This window comes from Trichoderma citrinoviride, assembly GCF_003025115.1.
Source record: "Trichoderma citrinoviride strain TUCIM 6016 unplaced genomic scaffold BBK36scaffold_10, whole genome shotgun sequence".
NCBI classification, from domain to species: Eukaryota; Fungi; Ascomycota; class Sordariomycetes; order Hypocreales; family Hypocreaceae; genus Trichoderma; species Trichoderma citrinoviride.
Window position 1 is genome coordinate 208,495 of NW_020194718.1, and position 21,562 is coordinate 230,056.

General features: G+C 54.7%; 6 protein-coding genes across 6 annotated transcripts; 3 read left to right on the forward strand and 3 right to left on the reverse strand.

Moving 5' to 3' along the window:
• Positions 1-39: 39 nt before the first annotated feature.
• On the reverse strand, positions 40-1,359 carry BBK36DRAFT_1170265 (FtsJ-domain-containing protein; the record flags this gene model as incomplete). The annotated part of the gene is made up of 2 exons (XM_024895423.1): positions 40-1,166; positions 1,257-1,359. 2 exons carry the CDS (start codon positions 1,357-1,359, stop codon positions 40-42), a joined length of 1,230 nt encoding a protein of 409 aa, XP_024747893.1.
• Positions 1,360-1,913: 554 nt separating this feature from the next.
• Positions 1,914-7,343, reverse strand: BBK36DRAFT_1123401 (hypothetical protein; the record flags this gene model as incomplete). The annotated part of the gene is made up of 6 exons (XM_024891049.1): positions 1,914-3,944; positions 4,006-6,465; positions 6,559-6,647; positions 6,697-7,077; positions 7,136-7,202; positions 7,266-7,343. 6 exons carry the CDS (start codon positions 7,341-7,343, stop codon positions 1,914-1,916), a joined length of 5,106 nt encoding a protein of 1,701 aa, XP_024747894.1.
• A 707-nt stretch (positions 7,344-8,050) lies between these two features.
• BBK36DRAFT_1123050 (hypothetical protein) lies at positions 8,051-9,775 on the forward strand (the record flags this gene model as incomplete). The annotated part of the gene is made up of 1 exon (XM_024891009.1): positions 8,051-9,775. One exon carries the CDS (start codon positions 8,051-8,053, stop codon positions 9,773-9,775), a length of 1,725 nt encoding a protein of 574 aa, XP_024747895.1.
• A 5,134-nt stretch (positions 9,776-14,909) lies between these two features.
• BBK36DRAFT_1160739 (hypothetical protein) lies at positions 14,910-17,360 on the forward strand (the record flags this gene model as incomplete). Its single annotated transcript, XM_024894318.1, has 1 exon — positions 14,910-17,360. The coding sequence occupies one exon, from the start codon at positions 14,910-14,912 to the stop codon at positions 17,358-17,360; it is 2,451 nt and encodes an 816-aa protein (XP_024747896.1).
• An 894-nt stretch (positions 17,361-18,254) lies between these two features.
• Positions 18,255-18,873, reverse strand: BBK36DRAFT_1170269 (UBC-like protein; the record flags this gene model as incomplete). The annotated part of the gene is made up of 3 exons (XM_024895424.1): positions 18,255-18,318; positions 18,394-18,599; positions 18,721-18,873. 3 exons carry the CDS (start codon positions 18,871-18,873, stop codon positions 18,255-18,257), a joined length of 423 nt encoding a protein of 140 aa, XP_024747897.1.
• Positions 18,874-19,660: 787 nt separating this feature from the next.
• BBK36DRAFT_1122694 (hypothetical protein) lies at positions 19,661-21,045 on the forward strand (the record flags this gene model as incomplete). The annotated part of the gene is made up of 2 exons (XM_024890971.1): positions 19,661-20,109; positions 20,250-21,045. The coding sequence occupies 2 exons, from the start codon at positions 19,661-19,663 to the stop codon at positions 21,043-21,045; spliced, it is 1,245 nt and encodes a 414-aa protein (XP_024747898.1).
• Between the last annotated feature and the right edge of the window lie 517 nt (positions 21,046-21,562).

Genomic DNA, 21,562 nt, shown 5'->3' on the forward strand with positions numbered 1-21,562 from the left:
TTCTTTTTTTCTTCTTCTCATATATTCCAGCACGCGTTTCTACCTCGTTGGCCTAGCGAGCCCAGCGCGCATTTCGAGCGCCCTCTTGTACGGCGGAGCAATAGGAGGTTGGACGGGGTCTAGAGAGACATAGTCCTCGGGCAGCTGGTAGGAGGCGTCGGAGTCAAAGGCTGATAGATCACCACAGGCAATAAACGGGGCAATCCAGCGTGCCCCATTGTCCCTGTCGTTCTCCACCATGTCGTCGTAGACTTCCACTTCTGTGATTCCGTCCCCGTGAGATGTCGTCGGTGCCGATGTGACGCTGCAGTCCCAAGTGCCTCCGACCGACTGCATGATTGCTTCGGCGACAATCGGCAGCTGCCTTTCCCGCTCCCTGACCATCCTGTCCAGCCGCCGCCCGACGCCAAGCGGCTCCTCCAGGCTCGCGTGGAAGCCCGCCGGCGGCCGAAAGTTGAGGCACACGATGAAGGCCTCGACGCTGCTGGCCCTGCTGCTCCTGGGCTTGGCCACGACGACCCTTTCGAAGAAGATCTTGAGCTGGGCGTAGAGGACGTCGACGTTGCGGCCGCGGAAGATCTTTGCGACGAACTTGCCGCCGGGCCGGAGGACGCAGAGGGCGAGGTTGAGCGCGGCGAAGAGCAGCTGCGACTGGACGTAGATGTCGAGGTCGTGCAGGCCGGTGACGTCCGGGGCGCCGTCGCTGAGGACGAGGTCGACCGGGTGCTGGGCATGGGTGCCCGCGGCGGAGGAGGCGTCGTAGGACGGGTCGAGGGCGGAGAGGAGGAGCGGGACGGTGGCGGGGTGGGTGATGTCGGCGCGGAGGGTGGTGATGCCCGCGAGGGGGGAGATGGGCTGGAGGTCGATGGAGACGATTTTGACGTCGGGGCGTGTTGTTGTCGATGTCGTCGCGGGCTCAGATGTTGATGAGGATGTTGTTGTCGATGTTGTCGATGTTTCTCTTTCTATGGCCTCCCTCTGTTCGGGCGTAAAGGCCTCGGGAAAGACGCCGAGCATCTGCTGCCGCACGCGGGCATCGCGATCCTGCCATGCCGAGCGGCCAAACTTTTCGCCCTTGATGAGCACGCGCGAGAGGACTTGGGACCAGGAGCCCGGGGCGGCGCAGAGGTCGACGACGCGGGAGACGTTGGAGAAGAGGTCGAATTCTGGGGGGGGGGTTTTGAAAAAGTTGTGTTAGTAGAAAAGACTTTTTGGTCACAATTGGAGAGGGGTTTTCGTGTGTAATGCTGTAATACCTTCGTCGAGTTGGAGAAGCTTGAATGCGCTTCTCGCGCGCCAGCCTTGCTCTTTGGCGAGGCGGTAGTAGGCGTCGCGCTTGTCTTTGGAGGATTTGCCCATGACCAACTGAAAGGTGTGTATGTAGCTTTTCCCTCCTTGCTTTTGGGTTTTCGTTTTTGTTCGGTGCGGAGGAGGAAAAGGGCGTGGCAGTTGGAGATGTCAGTGTATCGACAAGATGTTTGTAGTATGTCCGATTTTTTTTCTGCCCCGCGATGTCACTTTTTGGTGCTTGTCAGTTTCTATTGTTGGTGTGGCGGGGGCGGGTCTCTTTCTATCATTCTTCTACTAGTTGTATCTTACCCTGTATGAAAGGCGGAGATGCAGGCAATATGGACTTCTATGAGAGTTGAAGAGTCCGATCAGCTATCAATTTGCCTGCTTTGAAGCTTCAGTTGAAGTAGAGGCTCTGACATAGACGTTGGTAACTAAGTAGCATCGTATATGGAAGGCTTCGAAGCTCAGTAATCGGTCAGGTATGACTTTGTTTATCTTGACAACATAAACCATCTAGCAATGAACTGGAGTTGTCGCGTCGACTCTCTATTAGTTGTCAAATAATGTACATCTATCATCGACATGCTGGAATCAATAAGCGAAACACCTTCCACCACCGACTAAACAATGCCAAACTCCCCCCCTACAACGTCCAATGCATCCCTCAAAAGTGACTGCACCTTGTCGTCGCCCTGCACCCTCAGTGCCTTCACGATCAAGGGATACAGCCTCAGCAAATGCTTCCTGTCTTCGCTCACTGCCCCTTCCAAAGGACGTATCGCCTCGCTCTGGCTCTGCAACCCAACTAGCTTCTGCAACATCCAGAGCAGTTCTTTCCTCTGGCTCAGGGGCTGCGGCATCTTGCCTCGGAGCGGCTGGTCGGATACATAGGCGCGAAGCGTCAGCGCGCATCGCAAAAGTAGGAACGGGGCCGCGGTACACGCAATGCGTCTTCTTGAAGTGGAATAATCGTCCGTGACCTCGGCGTTAGACGGCCTGTGGGCAGCCGCTGCGTCCGTTGAGACGAGCAAGAAGAGCTCTTCAAATGCAACATAGGCCATCCTCGTGCGTTGGGTCGGTGGTAGCGACACTGTAAGTCCGGCTCTTGGATGGTACAATTTGGACAATCCAGGTCCTCCGTCCTCAATGACGAGCTTGTCGACCAGTGGAGGTTCGTGGATAATTGATGTCCTAAACAGGCTCTTGGTATATGCCCTCCGAGTCTCCTCCTTCACTCTTTCTGACCCCATCCCTGGGATGACCAGTTCTACCAATCTGTGAAACCAAGCAATATCTGCTGCTTCATCCTCTGCGATGTCTGTCCCGGGTGGTGGACTACCGCAATCGGCGCTCAAAATACCATCTGCAATATCGGCAACCAGCTGCCAGATGCCTTGGATTGTGTTCGTGGGTATGTCGAGATTGTCCAGTTTCGATAGTGCCGCCTGTATGATGGCCAACGCTGTCGAAGTAGCCAGTTTCCAGGGTTGAGTTGACTTCGTTGTAATGGGGAATTGATATTTCAGGGCAATAGGCCTGAGAAGGGCGGATAGAGCTGCGCTGATCGACCCGCTCGTGTAGATGTCTGCATCAGTTGAGTGGCTCACCACCAGGCCCTCCAACATTTGCATACTGGCCTTTGACATGGCAACATATGTCCTCTTTGACTGGGGCTGAGACTCGTAGTCTCGGTCATACGCCAGAGTCACAAACTCAGAAACCTGCATAATCAAGGCCGACGGAACGCCGCCAATGTCGGTCCGAACCATCTTCACGGCATCCAGCACCTGCGCTTGGAGCTGTGTCAGATTATCAATATCGGTCGCATAGCTTCCCACAGAAGCCTCCTCGACGGTATGGCGTAGCAAGCTGAGTATCCGTTGCACCCTCTCCACAGTCAAATCAGACTTGATCAGCCTGTAGACCTCACGGAGGGCAACCACGTAGGCAATCAGGCAGTTCTGGTTGTCTTGGGCTTTCCCGCTTGGAGATTTCGTAATTGGGATACCCCGAGACCACAAGTCCCAGGCGAACCTGACAGTTGTTTCGTCGAAGATGGGCTTCTCCTCGTTTCCGGACTGAGAAAGTACGTGGCTCAATGTTTTGAAAGTTGCAGTGTTGATGTCAAGGATGTGGAAATCGAGCAGGGTGGCTAAATGTCCCAGCAGCTCGTTCCAAAGCTCGTTGAAGGATGAGTGCGCCGTAAGCACTTCGAGGTTATTTCCGAGCAGGGTCGATATGCCATTCAGCACGACAACCGCGGTATCGTGCCACTCTGTCCTATCGCTTTCGTCCACTTCTTCGTCCTGGGTACTGCGCAGCTCTTCTTCAAGCGAAGCCAGCAGCTTGAACACCACGGATTTGATGCATATTGACCATGCCTCAGGGCTGAGCCTCTCGCCGTAAGCATCAAAGATTCGGAGCAGCGTCTGTATTGCCGTATTGCGGAGATCGACCCTGTCGTCTGAGGCGACAGCTGTAAGCCTCAACAGCAGCAACATCCACAGCGCTGCGTCAGATCCTCGGCTGCGCTCTGCTGCCAAGCGTTCCAAGGCGTCCACATCTGCGCCTTGGAACAAGTCAATCGTGATATCCAGCGACTTGTCGTTCCCGGATAAGAAGTCGGAAAGGGTCCAGAAAAAGGTCACAGTCTGCGTGTGGGCCCTAGTTAGCAACAGAGATCGGTGTTGTTTTCAGAAAGCCAGGTCTTACCGTCAATGCGATATTGAGATCGTCGTCTTGAGAGCAGAACTTGTAGAGGGTATCGACCAAGATTAAGAAACAAGAATTGGGCAACGAAGCCAGGAAATCCGAGCAAATAAGTTGGAGTGAGCTAAAAGAGGCTCGCACAAGCTTCGACGATCGTGTACCGAGGGTTCGAGCGCTGATGATGGATTCTCCATCTGCGAGATCAGTTTCTCTTGTTGTGAAAACGCTCCCGATGATATCAAACGTGACGTCCCAGCCGCTGACGAGGGTCTGCCCACAGTCCTCGATAACGCCTCGCAAACCGTCAAGTAGAATTCGATGAATTTCAACGTCGGTTGTCGCGTTTGCAACAGAAATGTCCCTGCCGCGCTTCTGCAGAGGCTTCAACGAATCCCGAAGCGCCCCTAATAAACGAAGTTGAATCGGCCCGCGGATATCGGCAGGGAGGGCACCTGCAGCGTTGGCTGCTTCGAGCACCAGCTTAGCTAGAATCTCCGAGGCTCTTGTCCTGACTGGCGGACTGATAACGCCCCAGTCCAACATCTGGATCAGTTTCTGCACTAGCATCTCCCACCCTGACTCTTTCGGATCAAATCTCAACAACCGTTCCAAGTTGATCATGGCAACCTCTCCCAGCTTGGCTAGTGCAAACTGAAGCTCTTGATTGGATATCGTCGACTGGCCAGAGAAGCTGAGCACTCGCCGATGTTGTCCAGACGAGGACCTCACGTGCTGAGTCGGCCGCGACTGCTGCTCTTTGTTCTCAGTGCTGGATTTAGCCTCGCCCTCGCCTGGCAGCAAACCACATATTGCTTGAACCACTTCGACAAACGACTCATTGGGGAAGTCAACGCTGCTTTCAATCAATCTGGCCGCGGCCGTCTCGACGGACCGGACCTCGCTGCCAAAATTGGCCATGAGCGAGTTGCCTTCTGATTCATTTTGATAGTCTTGCCCGCTGCGACTTATGGACGTGGCTCTCACAGGCGCTTTACCCGTGACGTAGAGCACAAAATCCGCCTGTTGTAAAGTCTCCAATATGATGCCCCAGGCATGCCCAAGCGTTGGGCCGAGTGCGATACCGAGGTTGAGTAGAGCTCGCAAGCAGAGAAGATTCCGTGTGTTGAGGGTTATCGACGGATCCAACGGCCCCTGCCGCTGCCTTTCCGTGGGGCTGGACACTTGCGTCAGGTTTTCAACGCTCAAGAGGCCACGGGCGTTACTGAAAACGCTGTTCTGGGTCTCCGTAGGAGTAGTGGCCGTGCTAGACCGCGACTGTCCGGCATTAACGCACGCACTCAGGATATTCGGAGGCACTGCAGCCTTCCCCAGGGTAGATAGAAACGCATCCCGCGGTGTAGGAAGCTGCAACAGGCCGGCCACGTGGGCAAATCTCTGGAATGCTCGAACCAGGCCATGGTAATACTCTGAATCCAGAGAAGCATAAAGAAAGGTTGAGCAGGTTGCCAGGATAGCAGGCCAGCACTCGGTGACGATGTCAGAACAGATCCTGACTTCTGGATAGGCGGGATGATCCTCAAGGTCCAACGGATTGATAGGCACGGGGTTCTTCTTGAAAGACGCCGACCGTTCTCGCGGTCCGTGAGATGAGCCTTCGGCTTCCAGCTGGGCTGGAGCAGGTGAGCTACGCCCCATGTCTTGCTTCGAGGCCTTTCTCCGAGTTCGGGTCTCGTTAGGAACCGTGAGCGGTAGAATAAACTTGGCAAGCCCATCTGATAGAGACGATAGACAGGCCAGTATCAAACTGTAGATGTATGACTCAGGAATCGTCGGAGCCTCAGCTTTATCTAGCTGATCTATGCAGGGGACTCGGACAGAGCTCCATGCCACGCTGATGCCTATGTTGGAGACCTCTGACCCAACGGAACCGCCGATGATTCCAGTCACACTGGTGGCTTCAATCAAGGCTTGGTCTGTGGATGAGTTGGAGCTGCCAGATGGATCGGCGACTGGCATCGTGGATTGATGGCCGAGGCCGATGACTGCTGGTTTCTCGGTGCTGAGCCGGACAAAAGTCGCGATAAGTGTCTTGATGATGTCCCTGTCGCCCTCCTTGGCGTCGTACATGGCAAATATGCGACGCACGAGAGCATGCTCGGCGAATATACCGCGGAATACCTCCATGCATAACGCCCGCTTCCATATGGTGGTATCTTGATCCAGGAGGGTCGTAAGGAGCGACAACGCATCGCCGCACTCGGTCGGCAAGACGGTGATGTGGCGTCGCAGCAAGGTATAGAGGATGCGAACGAGCCTCACAGTTGTGGCGAACGACGGCTTTCCCTTGAGTGCACTCATCAGAAGAGGCATTACGCGATCGCGAAGAATATGCGCCTGTTCGGGATGGGTGATGAAGACGGCGGCGTGGTTGGTAATGACCGACTCGATCAACTCGAGCCCAAATGTCTGTTGCAAGCCCGAGAAACGCAAGAATTCGGACCGCTGGTTCTCCGTCAAGAGACACAGGTCATTGAATATCTGGCACTGTTAGCCTGAAGCTCACTAGGTATACGCAAGGACAGAGAGGTTGCTAACACGGTAAGCATCCAATGCGGCCGCGCGCAGTTCTACTTTGCCATCGGCGGAGGGCGCCTCGCCTGCGATAGGGGCATCACCCCCAGTTTCTGTACAAACGTTAGGAAATGCTTTCGCCATCTGCGCCAGGGGACTCACTGTCTTCAGCAACTACTTTGTCAAATACAGAAACGACGAGCTGCTGGAGGGTGGCGGCTGAGGTATTATTCACAATGGCATTCTTGCTACTTTGCAGGATGAAGCAGATATTCAGGGCAGTCACAAGAAGATCGCCATTCAAGTCCGAGGAGTAGTTCTGCAGCAGAGACGGCAGGGCCTGCAGAATCTTCAGCTGCACGTCAAGCCCAGCCGACGATGCTTGCATCAGCGCCTCCAAGACCTGGTAGAGCTTCGACCTCGGCAGCGCCTTGGCAACGATGAGCCTCTGCAGGCAGACGATGGCAATACCCGTGAACTTTGCATTCTTGGTGCCACACGCGATGATGAAGGGATTCACAAAGCTGGGCTTCTGCGAGAGCACTGGGGAGTCATTGTCAACGAGATGTCACTTGGCTCAGAAGGATCCACTGGCGCATACACTCAGGAGCTGCCGTCTCGGGGACATTGCCGAGACTCTTTAGCTCTTCCAGAGATCTTTCGGCCGCCTAGATGAGGAGAGGTATGTATGAGCTGATGAGCGCCGCAAACAGGAAAGAAAGAGTCCAAACCTGTCGAAGGTCACTGTGCTTCCTCTTGCTCTCCTGAATGAGATTAGCTAGCTCCGTGGCCAGAAGCTGCGTCGTCATCGTGGATGAGGCCGAATAATCTGCCCATGGGCAATGGACGGGGGGGCAATGTCTGGATCAATATGCTGCAGCTTCGGCGGCGCAAGAATGAGCGAATACTGCGGTGGCATGCTCCTCGCCCAGAGTCGACCTCTTCCAAGGTCGAGGACAGCACAGCGTATCGGCATCGTGTAGCTGTTAATGCCTTGGTGCAGCAGAGCCGGCAGAATTCTCACCGCCTTTCTACGTGCGTTGGTCCTAGCCGTACATGGACTAGTCGCAGCACCTTTCGTACCTCTCAAGAGAGACACCTGCAAACACGCAACTTTGAACCTTGCACCCCTTGACGATCAACTCGCAAGGACTCGTTCAAACGGCCAAAGGTTGGACACAGCTTTCCCCGACGATATCGAGGCTGGACTATGTGACGACAGACTGATGATTTTCACCTCAACTTCAGGCAACTGAAGATGCGAGCCGGGCTTTCATAGCCGTGGAAGAGCCGGCAAAGGCTCGATGACGGCATCGGATCAGTTCAGCAAAAAGTCTGGGTGATTTGCCGTCTGGTCGATCCTCGCTTTGACCGTGGCACCTGAAATGTCGAGCAAGTTCACGCAAGCCTCCATATCTACGGAACTTGTGAAACGAGCTCAGCCCGCTGGTCTGGCCGCCTGTGTGCCATGCAGTCCCCGTCCCATCAACCTCCGCGGCCCGCCGCCTCTGACATGATGGCCTGCTTTTCTTTGGGCGAAGATTCACTGGAAAGCCGCCCTCTGCGGCTGCTCGTCACCGCCACGGGCACGCGGCATTCGTCCTGGGCCCAACCACTGGTGGTGCGGCTCTCCAAGGACCGTCGTATCGAGATGAGAGCAGTGGTCGATGACCCGCCGCCGAGGCTGAATCAACTCATCATCACTATACAAAACTCGCCGATAGCTCAGGAGCAGCAAGCCGACCTAGATAACGCATCTCCTAGGCGCTCTGGTCTGAACATCAGCGATCTGGTCGAATGGGCCGATCTCTTGGTTTGTGTGCCCCTGGGTGTGAAAGGTATTGAGAACTTATTGGCCGACGCAAGCGAGACTTTCCTTGATGATCTACTGCGAAGCTGGACCAAGGCTCAGAAAGCGTGTATCATGGTACCTGGATTGGACGATGGCGGATGGCTGAACCCATCTGTGCAGCAGCAGTTGGGCCAAGTGCAGAGAGCATGGCCCTGCATTCGAGTGATGCAGCCCATACTATGGCACTATGAAGATGCGGCACATCCGCAGCAAGCAACAAATTGGAGTGGATTCCGGGATTTACTGGATCTCATCCAAAACCAGGCTGATTTACTCAATCTCGGTCGAGATACAGAGGCCACCACCGAAGTCGTTGATATGCCCAAGTTTCAGGCGCGCACTCTCCCAGGGCTTCCATACGAGCTATGGAGCAAAGTACTGAGCTTCACAGGCGACTGGGAGCTGGCCAATACTTTGGGCATCAGCACCAGTCTACCTGTCCCAGGAGAGTGGAACACGCAGATTGAAGAACCAAGTGATCCTCTGCTCGCGTACTCGCACGATCTGGAGCGGACGGTCCTCACGTGTGACACGGGTGCTATCTGCCAGAAGTTATCCCAAGCGCCAGCTGACTTTCACATGTTACCGGTTCTAGCTGTGAAACTCATCACACGATTTGCCCTGGTGGAAGTGCTGGAATTCCTCGAGCATAACCATGCCCAGCTGTTCAAGGCGTTCGACGGGGCGTTTCTCCCAACGAAGGCATCTGCATATTTTCCTCAGGTCGAGGTCTTGAAGTACTGGAAGAATAGCCTACACTTTCGAGGTCGCCATGTCTACGACACAGAGGCGATGGACGGCGCATCAAAGAACGGCCACGTGCATATACTGCAGTGGTGGAAGGAGTCGGGGTTTCCGTTGTTATACACCAAGGCCTCACTGGAACAAGCGAGCAGCAACGGCCTCATATCAGTCCTGGACTGGTGGCACAATGCTGCCGCCCTGGATCGCAGCATTGTCTTGAAACCCGGCAGGTCTCTCTTATGGGCTGCAACCAATGGCCGGGAGGATATACTGAGATGGTGGCATTCTTCTGGCATTCATGTTGAATATGCTGGCGGCGTGGCTTTTACAGCTAGCCGGTGGGGACACGCAAATGTCTTGGAAACTTGGCGAAAGCTGCAAGGCGACGAAAATGTCATATTCGACGCCGAGGAAGTGATATTCATCGCGTCTCTCCGCCAGCACGTGGAGGTGCTCGAATGGTGGCGCCGATTCGCCCAGGGCACGCTGGAAGGCATGAATGGGAGAGGCGTGAACATCAAGTTTCGAACCAGAAGGATCCAAGAGGCTGTTGAGTCTGCCCCCAAAGCTCAAGAATGGTGGTATCGCTACAGACTGAGTCTTGGTAAGAACCAGGACTGGTGGCCCCTCTTTCTGCGCCTCTGAGCGCTCGATGTGTTGCGAGGCGAGGTAACGTGGTATCCTTGATCTGTTATGAACCCCGTGATACAGAAGATCTGCAGTAGTCATCCGTACTGAATACTTTTGGCAATAATAAGATGCAGATATCATCAGGAGAAGGGGTGATCGCCGCCTTTCTTACTTGTCTTCTTTTAGTTCTCGTTCCATGAAGCGGGTGAGAAGAGAGCTCGGAGATGTAATGACATGCCGCCATTACGAAGGACTGATTAGTGCTGATGAATGATGAACCCCATCTCTTGTCGTTGCGAGACATTGTAATGATATTGTATATGGAGTATATTCAATTGCTCTCCGTTGGATCGTTCCTGTACACTACAGAGGTGGAAAAGCTGTCAGATGCAGAGCTTATCAATCGAGGTTCTTGTAGGTATGTAAGCATACCCATGCACACCTCGGCCCAAGGTATGGCGTAGACGCAAATGATGGGTGCAATTTGCACTACTAGTATCGCGGCGGCCTCCACTCTGTCATCGAGTCATTCATGCGTTGCCCTGCACTCCGTGTTCAGTTTTCCCAAGACACTCGTCAGTGCTAGTCCAACTGCTACTACTGGCGAGAAAGTGAAATGAGGTCAGAGGATTACTAGAACTTGTCGCTGGCTGAGACGTGCAAGAACATTGGACACACATGGCACAAAGCAAGGACCTATACTAATTTGACAAGTGTCTAAAACATGAACTTTGTCTTCGTTACGAGATTCAAAGCAGTGGTATTAACGAAGGGATGAACTCGGAAAAAGGAAAGAAGGGGAAATCTTCAAAAGACGAGAGAGAACTGAAGGACGGGCCAGCAAACGGTACGTGCAGCAATAGATCGATTCCAGGGCAGCAAGTCAACAAGCAGCGGGCTCCGCATTGAGCCGTCTCTAATTATGTACAAAGGTTCGTCTCTAATTATGTACAAAGGTTCGTCGACAAGGGGATAAGGTAATAATACCTAAGGAGAACGAATCACACGCGCGAACGGACAGGGAAGAAAAGGCCAAATAAGAGATGATGGATGAAAAAGAAGACGCCAGAATTGGCGATGAAGATTTTAGCGTTGGGCCAGACTGGAGGCAGTTTTTTTGTCGGCACGGCGTGAAACCACATCTGTCTCTCCTCTTGAGGCGATGTTACCGAAAGTTAGATTGGAGGGCTCGAAGCTCAGAACCCAATAGGGCACTGCCCCAGGCTGGGGATGACCGGTTATGGTATCAGTACGAAACGATGCCGGTGTCTTTCGTTGTTTCAGATCAGACGGAGGAGGCAAAACGGTGTTAACGGACGGCGGGCAAACGGCGTACAGGGCGGGCTGAATTTATGTACGTCCAGTCTGTGAGATGAGATGAGATGAGACGAGACGAAAGTAATCCATCACGGACGGTGAGGCTGTGCCAACGTAACCAGTAAGGATGGCATCCAGCAGCTTGACACCGCCATTGGCAAACGCTGACAATATCAACAAGGCATCCTGGCACTTGCTCTTCGCTCAGAGCTCTCGAGACATCAATCGCCTTTTACCGCCTTGGGTTCCCTTGGTTCCTTGTCCGCACGAACAAATCTGGCGATCTGCCGTGTCCAATCCCTTGCCTTGGGAGAATCACGCTTGCGTCCCTGCATGTACTACAGTGATACGCTGGTGGGAGTTTCCAAGCGACTGCATTGATTGCTCCCTGTTCTGATCCGGTGATCCTTGAGGTACGTATGACAGACAGCATTAATTAGACAGTGCCCGCCCTGCACTTTGCGAAGAGATGGGCATGTCTTTTGTCGAACCTGTCCTTGTTTGCAATTCATGGCATGTGCATTCTCGTACTTGTGGTTTTCATCTCACCGGCTAAACTCGTCCTCTGCCCAAATGAGTGGTAACGTCAAATGCTGCCGGTTGCGAACAATATCTTACCTTACCTAGGTACAGAGAGACGGGACGCGATATGCATGACGTTGGATATCAGGCCAATTACCCGTTGGGTGGGATATTGATACTAAGACTGCAGATTTGTACGGCAGTTGTCGGGCTGCTTGGATGCAGCCCATTCAAGACCCAATAAGATGCTAACGGGAGGAGCTGATGCTCCATTGCATGGATAACTCACAGAGCGAGAGGGACACGTGGGTTGCCCCGGACTCACGTCAAAAGGCATCGGGAGCAGACGAGGGCCTTGCATGGGCCATCGATTCCCCAAGGAGGGCGAAGCAGTACTTTAGTGTGATGACTGCTGTGAGATGTCTCAGTTGTTGCTTTTGCCTGAGTCAAATGGCGTATTGACTCGTGCTAGGACTAAACCAGAGGCAACAACTTGAAGTTGAAGTGTTCGTGTCGATTGATGCAGGTTCAACACGGTAATCTTGGTGCCCGTACGAAGTACTTCGTATGGAGGGGTGATTGGCCTGATATTGGCACAAGTTGACTTCAAGGCAGCCCTGCAAGAGTTGCTTTGGGTGTAACCCAGCGGCGAGCGGCATCCCTTCCCTTGCTGCCCTACATGATTAACCGCATGCAGATGAGATGTGCTTACATGTACTCCGCATGCCGTGGTCTGGGCATGGAGTACATGCTGGTACCCGCGCTGATATCACTGACAGCAGGACAGGCATCTTTAAGTACAGTACGATCTCATGATGCGAGGTAACCATCATTAAAGAGGTCATTAATAAAAGGCTGAAGCTTCAGCAAAATGACAGCGGTGAACTCCGGTCAATCAACGCGTATCCGTGCCCAGGAGGTCATTTGACGCCGTCGACATGGACATTTCATGGTCGCGTCCCGTTCACAAACTCCAGCGCTCTCGCCACCTGCAGGCCTCTGCCAGTGCTCTCTTCAGCGGACGAATGGAGCGCCAAGGTCCCTAAACGTCGCCCGTGCCTGGCCCTGAGCGGCCCGTGCAGGGGGGTGGCTTCCGCCGACCTCTCAGGTGCTCTCGGACGGGCCTAAGACGGCGTGGGATCCTGCTGTAGGAACCTGGAAGGGGAACCCCTGGTAAAAGGGCCTGACACGAGTCGTCACTGGTCTCGACTTCATTTCCCACTCTCCCATTTCGCACCTCTTCTGCGAGACTCATCCTCATTGCTCGCCATGTGTCGCACTCGCACCGCGAAAAGGGCTGAGATGCGCCAGCAGCCCCCCCAAGGACGGGTCCCAGCGGAAATTAGACAGCCGACGCCTGGTCAGTAGCCGACGAACACCGACTCGAGGCGACTGGGATCTATGATGATGATGATGACGATGGTGATGGCATCGTGTGCACAGTCACCGGCCAAGGGCATCAAAAGAGGCAGACAGAAGGCAACACACATACCTTGTCCGTTGATACAAGATGCGCACAATGTACGTCCAAGACAGGCCACCCGGACTGGCCGCGGTGCAGCGAGCCGAGTGTGCGCAGCCAAGTCATTGCGTGCTGCCGCGCCTGATTGCTCTGGCACGAGGATGCTATCTGCAAGGCCACTGAGCCCGGACCTGCCCGCAGCCAGTGGTGACAGGGAGGCAGAGACTCGTGCATGGGTCTGCCGTGGAGATCGTGGCTAGCGTCTCCCCAACGAGGGCCTCACTCCGAGATGATTTGGGGCCAGCCTGGCTCGGCTTCACGTTCACAGGCGCCAAGTACCGCTGTGAAGCACTGATCGAATGCACGAGCCCGTGCTTCAAGGAGCTGCTGCTGCTGCCCGCGAGTGAGATTCAGGTGTGCGCCTGTCGGTAAGGTACAATACTACCACATACTATACCATCTGTTCTACAGTGCTTGACGCGTAGAAGCTAATGGCTGCAGGCAAAGGTGACAATCGCCTCATCTCCCGCAAGTTCCTACACCTTTTAGCACCAGGCCGGCAGACGCACGCTACTGCTAGCACTGCTGGTAGCACGGAGTCCAGCAGCGCGGGTGTGGTCGTGGTGGCATTGAGTTGTGCATACTCATTGGATGCTTGCATGCTTGGGACTGGCACACGTCGTATCACCGTTACTGCCGGTCAATTGCCTTTGAGCCTGCAGCGGGAAGCAGCACCTAGCTTGGCAAACCCTTGCCCTTGGGGAGAGACGAACGCTGTTGGCGTTGCATCCAGGTCGGTGATCGGTTGCCTGGCCCTGCAAGCATTGTCGACATCGTCTGAGACTCCCGCGGTTGTCGATGCCAGCGCCACTTCCCATTTCCCTTCCCTCGTGATTCAGCCAGGGCTGATTCTCTCGCTACTTCTTCCTATCACGGCAGAGCAGAACCAAGGGACGAACGGACAGGGAACAGCTTGCCCGCCATCGTTCGTCAGGCCTCGAGCTTCACCTGCAGACGCATCACTTACCATAACTCGGACGACGTCTTCTTTTCGCTCTGCCACTCGGGAGCACGTTCCTGCTCGTACAAATATAGACACGCACGGCCTGGGCGGCCTTGAAGCTTCATCACCCACGGCCGTTTCCTCGCATCTTGCTCTCCCTGGCTCGTCCCTGATCGGCCGACCGCATTGCTACAGGCATATTGCTCCAAGGTAGGAACTGGACCTGTGGAGACGGCTGCGGATTCTGCAGTGGTCTAATTCAGCATGGCAGAGCACTAGACCTCGCTTCACTTCATCCCAGACGGTACCCGCAGATTTTGTTCATTTACACGAGTGCCCCCATTCCCGATCTTGCTTGTCTCTTCTGCAACTTGCATCTTCCCCGCCATTACCACGCGCCTCCCAGCCAGAGAAGTCGGGTGCTCCTGTACTCCCTGCGGCGTCTTCTTTGCTTCCTTGCCTTGTTTTCCAGTTTGCTGCCACGACCGGGAAGGGGCGAGAACACGCAAATAATCGAATGGGGCCCCTGTAACTAGCGGGATACGCGAACTCCAAAGCCATTCCCAGGCTTTCCCTTTTCGCGATTGCATGTGCCCTCACCAACCGAACTGAACTCGAACTCTCAGCAATTCAATCGAGGGTCTGGGGTTCTTGGAAATAAGGGTGCAGCTCCGCGCACTCAGCCTGGCTCTTGGATGCGAAGGAGACTCATCATTAGAGCATCTTGTCAGATGACGGAGTTGTAGCGATCGGTACCAGGGTCGGGACGGGAGCTTCTTCCTTCTCTTTGCTTTTTTTCTTCTTCTTGCCCTCGCTCCCCCAGCGCTTTGGGGACATCTGACAGGATGAAGAAGTTTACTTTTTCGAGGCCGGCACGTAAGAAGCCGCAGGAGCCTCAGCCGCCTGCCATTCCGAGTACGATGCCTATGAGCAAGGCTCATAAAATCTTGGGCTCGACGCCGCTCAACATCGACGCTCCTCTTCACGACCCCAAGCTGCCAACCGTGAGTGTTGGCATGTACGATAACAAGGCCCTGGATGAACCGGATATGAATATGCCTGGCGAAAGACGGAGAAACGAGCGCCAACCGTCCCCTTCCAACAGGAGGTTGAGCGCCCTCACCGACAGCATCGGATTCGGGGCGAAGAATCTCCCTGGCACTCTCAAAAAGGCCCAGTCATCTTCCACTATCAAATCTTGGCATGACAAGTCGAAGCACTCACGTTCGCTGTCGCGACAAGCCTCGATCCCGGTCATGAACAGCAGCCACTCGTCGAACACGCAGGCTGCTCCCGATGCTGACGAGTCTCCCAAGTCGCGGCGGAAGCCCCCTAAGTTGGACTTTACCTCGATAGCGCCGCCCATTCGAGTAACAGAGATGGGTACTATCCACAACGGTATCCCCAGCGCTTCAGTCAAAACCCCGTCGACAACACCATATTCTGCTGCATCCCATCGGCAGAGCGATCTCCGCGGCATGTTCAAACGACGGACAAAGGACAGCTTTCGGTCTTTTATGACGGATAGCACGCCACAAAGCGCCGTAGAAGGCCGTCGGATGACATCTCATTCTTCAGAAAACAGGCTTTCTACGTTATATAACCACTATGAACAGATGACCTTTCGAGATGCTATGGATGAGCCCGAGTTCATGAGTGGCGCTGCTGATCAGAAGGATCCAGCTGGCGGTCAGGGCGAGAAGGAGTGGCGAGAGCCGGCCGCACGCCGCAATCTCGACTGGCTTCACAAGCCCCTCAATGAATCAAATGAGCCGCAGCCGATGGCGCACTCGGAGTACTCATCTTCTCCAGGCGATGGTGCCAGGAGTGTTTCAAGCAGACACACGCGAACTTCTAGAGCCTCTCGGCAAACCGACAGCGGTATCATCCAGGAAGCCGACTTTTACGATAAAAGTGTTCTGCTTCTGTCTTCCGATTCTGAACAAGAAGAGGAAAATGATGATGCGAAGGCATCGACCAGAGACCATCTGCCTCTTCCCATGCGACCATTACCAGAAGCACCGGGCCACGGCCAGACGAGACCGTCACGAGCACGACAGGTATCGGGGCGTGAGTCAGGCGGACTGCCAGGCAAGAAGACGAGCTTCGCGTCATCTAACGTTTACATCGCTACTCCAGGCGCCGAGCGAAAGCGCATGTCGCCATCCCCTTCGCGGTTGAACCCGCCCGTGAGGGACGGCTCTCGCGCCTCTTCGCCCAAGCCCTCTGTGGGATCTACAAACTCTACCGGCTCAGCCATGACCAGCCAAAATGGCTATGGCGCGGAAGACTCGCATCTTACGACAGTTCTGCCAGCCCGTCGCCCTTCTCAGGCGGAATTGGATCGGCAAAAAGCATTGGCACAGCTGACAAGGGGCTCAGGATCCTCGTTGCGCCGCGAATCGGTAGCAACATCGTCGGGCCAGCCCGACCACGAGCCCGTGCCACCGAGCCCAACCTCAGTCAACCGGTATTTACGGTCTGCCCGATCGTCTGTTGACGACTCTGCAAGCCAAGGCTGCGTCATGACACTTACCCGCCAGGAGGAGATGCTTATCTCAGCCCTCCGTAAGAAAACCCAGGCCATGCGTGAGAAGTCGCAGCGGGCTTCCTCGAGCAACTCACAGTCGGATGCTGTTCCGACTCGGAGACATGTTTCGAATCCGTCCCAAGTACAGGTAGTGACGGATTCGATGCTCGACTTTGACTTCCCCGCGCCGCCAACCCATTCAACGAAATCGCGGCAATCTCAAGCGAGCTCGTTCATGAGCACGCCGATTACGGAGCACCCTGACGGCGAGGACGACAACTACCGAGCGCCTTCTCGCTTGACTGCGGACACGGGATCCGAAAGAGCGTCTTTTGTCTCTTCCATTCGCGGACCAGAGGACTTTGCCGAACCAGAAGACGTCCTTGTATATCTCGACCAAGGCAAGCACTCCAGCGGCCAGTGGAGTCAAGTTGGGAGCGACGGCCAACCTGTGGAAGAGGCGGCCTTATCATCGGGCTTTCAGTCTGTCCCATGGGACTACCCAGAGGAGAAGCGGCCATCTAAGCCCAAGGGAAGAGTATCATTGCGGCATCAAACTCAGGCCGACTGCATGTCCCCTTCCAAGCTCACCAGGCTCTCCGAGGACGGCAACGAGGACGTGCCGCGACCAGACAGCCCAATCTCCAACGAGACATTCCCCCAACCACAGCAGCCGCGCCGTGCTGCGATGAACACGGCCCGTTTGAGCGCTGTAGGGTTCGTACGGAGGGATCCCGAGCTGGGATGGTGGGGAGATGACGACTGAACGACTTTTCAATACATTACGCTTCCTTACTCACACACGCGCCTATGTCATTCTGTCCTTGAAACTACGAACTGCTCTATCTTGAGCACCTTTCGATTCATGCCTATACCACGCGTCGTTGAATAACTACAATTTTGTAATACTCTCTTTTCCTAATTCGTCAGGTTGAACATTGCTGTATATCATGGATTGGTTGTCACTATCTTATGGGCAGACACAAGCAAACTGATATGATACCCCTGGTCATTTGGGAGAGTCAATCTTCTTCTTCCTGTGCTTATACCTGTTTTCATTTCTATATCTTTTCTTTCTTTCTGTTTTTTCTTCTTGTTTATTCATCCATGATTGGAGATAGAGAGGGGGCGGGAATAAAACGAAACCGGTTGGATTTATGGGTTCGAGAAAGGTCGAGGCGAAAGGTCGAGAGGAGGAACCATAGTCTTTTGGAGGAATGGATGGACGGATGGGACCTCTGTGGAAATGAAACGGGGGAGTGCGGTATCTCGTGCGGTGTTGCTCATATACAACGTCAAACCTGAGGCTTGCTCATGCGGAAACAAAGCTTCAACTACGGTACGCGATGGAGAGAGAAAGGGTTGACGATCTCGAAATGAGAAATGCCATGACGTTGGTGCCTCCAATTTGTGTGAACTGAGAAAGACTTGATTTGTGCTTTGAATGAAGATGGCGCTACGTAAAGAATCTTTGTGAGTGACGTTTTCTTTGCGGGTTTGTTAGCTGTCGGAAAGAAGGGGAGACGGTTTCCATGTGCCGTCAGCCTGTTTTGTCCTGCTCTTCCTCCTTTCTTTTGGCTTCTGCTTTTGCCCACTTTGATCATCTATCAACGGCTGCTTTTCCTCCATCCTACGCCCTCCTTTCTGGCTTTCTTGTGAATTATGAGTACGTCGATCCTTCGGGAGGCTGGGGGATCTTTTTGTTTGCGGGAGCAGCCATATATCTATACAGACCGAAGATCAGCATCAACAATCCCACTATACATGCGAGAAGGGGAAGAAGAAGAAGAGAAACGCACCTTCGCAACTCAATCAAGATCGTCTCCATGGTGTTCTCGCGCTTCCAGTTTGCCAGGCAGGGCAGCTGCTTGGGGTCGACGAGGCCGTTCTGGGGGTTGACGCAGGGGAGGTTGATCTGGCTGACGAACTGGATGGTGGGGGGCTCGTCGGGGTACTTTTCGCCGCAGTGCATCTTGAGGCTGTAGATGCGGTTTTCGTGGGCCGACTGTACGTGGTGTTTGCTTGTGTTAGCCTTGTGTATGTCCTAACCAGTTCTTGCTTGACTCAAATGTGATACCGAGACAAGGACGGGCTTCTTGAGAGGTTTCTTGCAAAATCATTCTTACATGAGGAGGTCCCAGGATGGTGCCGTTCCAGTTGGACATGAGCAGGTCCTCTCCGTCCTCGAGACCGTAGCTGCAGGCTTCGGCGCCGAGGCCCTTTTCGCCCTTTTCGAGCTCCTCCAGCAGGCGGAAGTTGCGCGGGACCTTGGCAGACATGGCGGAGGCTATCTTTGCTGTCTTTTCTTATTTCTCTCTTCGCTTTCTTCTCTTCTCGATGGGCTGCGTGCGTGTATGTGGTATTCCCGAGCTCCTTCTTGTCTGTCGCTGGATACGAAGGAGAGGGGTTGCGTCGCAGAGTAGCAGCTAATGGGCCTTGTCTTCTATAGGTGTGTGTATAATGAATGCTCTTTTTCCAAACGAAAATCGAGAGATCGCAGTGTAATCGTACTTGGTCGTGAATCGGGCGGTCTATCGCGGGATGGATCAGCAGCAAAAAGGTGCAGCTATTCCTGGTGCGCGGGGCAGTTTTTGGTGGTTTATGCAGGACTGGAACCAGCGAGCAAAAGAGAAACGATGATGAGTGATATGACGGAATGGCCCGGGGTTCAAGTTGTTGAGTGAAGTGACCTTGGCCGAGGTACCTTGTCCGAGGTGTTTGGCACGTTAGCGGTTTGCATAGGGCCCACGGCAGATCGGGTAATTGCCGGGCTACGCAGCAGAGAAAGGCACAGCGGCAGCTCTTCGAGAAGCTGCTGCACCTTGTCAAGCATCATGACATCTCGACATTGAAGCTGATTTTCCCTCGCACGACCGCCACGACTTTCCTTTTTGTTTCCTCCGCTGGTCCAGCGCTTTGCCTCGGGACCAATTCGGCATCTGGGTGACGCTGCTTCACGGCCAGGACCGACCCTAGCGAGGACAGTCAAAGCTACTCGGCGGCTCAAGCAGCAATACACAGGCAGCTCGCATAACGACATATACACATTCTTCCGATTTCTCCACGATGCCCTCACTCCCACCCGCAAGAGCCGCCCTCCGCGCAGGCAGGACAACCGCGGCCCTCCTCCTGCCCCGCACCCGGCCGCACCTCTCCTCCTCCTCCTTCACCACCTCCGCGCGCACCCTCCTCCCCGCCAGCTTCTCCGGCTCCAGTGGCAGCTTCGGCGGCCCGCTGCCCTCGTACTTCCAGAAGCCGCGGCTGCCCGCGAACACCATTGTGCGCTTCGTGCCGCAGCAGACGGCGTGGATCGTCGAGCGCATGGGCAAGTTCAGCCGCATCCTGGAGCCCGGGCTGGCCATCCTGGCGCCGGTGATTGACCGGATTGCCTACGTCAAGAGCCTGAAGGAGGTGGCCATTGAGATTCCGAGTCAGAGCGCCATCACGGCGGACAACGTCACGCTGGAGCTCGACGGCGTGCTGTTTACGAGGGTGTTTGATGCGTACAAGGCCAGGTGAGCTGCAGGTTCTCATGCTTCAAATTCCTCCCCCCACCTATGCTGCTCAGCTGGCCGGCAAGTCTGAGAGCTGCTCATGGGGGGAAATCTGGGAAAACCTCCATCAACTGAGTACTGACGAGGATCCTTGCTTTTAGCTACGGCGTCGAGGATGCCGAGTACGCCATCTCCCAGCTCGCCCAGACGACGATGCGATCCGAAATCGGCCAGCTGACCCTGGACCACGTCCTCAAGGAGCGCGCCGCCCTGAACACCAACATCACCGCCGCCATCAACGAAGCCGCCCAGGCCTGGGGCGTCACCTGTCTGCGCTACGAGATCCGGGACATCCACGCCCCGGGGGCCGTCGTGGAGGCCATGCACCGCCAGGTCACCGCCGAGCGCTCCAAGCGCGCCGAGATCCTCGAGTCCGAGGGCCAGCGCCAGAGCGCCATCAACATCGCCGAGGGCAAGAAGCAGAGCGTCATCCTCGCCTCCGAGGCCCTGCGCGCCGAGCGCATCAACGAGGCCGACGGTGAGGCCGAGGCCATCCTGCTCAAGGCCAAGGCGACCGCCGAGGGAATCGACGCCGTCGCCGCGAGCATCCTCAAGGGCTCGCACGGAGCCCAGGGCGCCATGAGCCTGGCGGTGGCGGAGAAGTACGTCGAGGCCTTTAGCAAGCTCGCCAAGGAGAGCACGGCCGTCGTCGTGCCCGGGAACGTGGGCGACATCAGCGGCATGATTGCCACCGGCCTCAACGTCTACGGCAAGGTCAGCGAGGCCCAGGCAAAGGTGCTGGCCAAGCAGATGGTCACGCCGCCTTCCAGCGGCGAGGCCGAGAGCAGCGCTCCCTCATCTGGCGAGACGCCCTCGGAAGAGTATGCCAACGAGAACAAGGGCGATTTGAAGGACAAGGTGCTGGAGAGCTTCAACCAGGTCACCGGCAGGAAGTGAAGAAAGGTAAACAAAACAATGTCCTATCAAACCAAGGACTAAAATAAAGAAACAAACATCTATCAAGTATAACAGACGGGACCAGATAGGGAACTGTAGGACTCATTATGAGTGTTAAAGTGGTGGGACGTGGACAAAAACAGGGGGTGTTGGGAAAAAAAAAACAAGGCGTTGTTGGCCTCATTGTCACGACTGCAAACTGCTATGAAGGAAGCGAAAATGAGCGAAAATGAGAGAAAAAGAAGAAAGAAGAAAGACCAGGGCAGGCACGGCGTTTCGTGCGAACTTTTGGTTCGCATATGGTGAACTTCCTCCCCTTTTGCGGTTTTGTTTTACGTCTGTACTTTCTGCCCTCTTCGAATATGTAAAACTACCTGTGTTTAAATAGGGGGGGGGATGGAAGAGAGCGATACAACGATTGTGTATGAATAGGCGAAATACCAACTTTCAAATCATCACAGCAAAGGAATAACTAAGCTCCCGATCGACATGTCTCTCTAAATTCGTTCTTCATGAA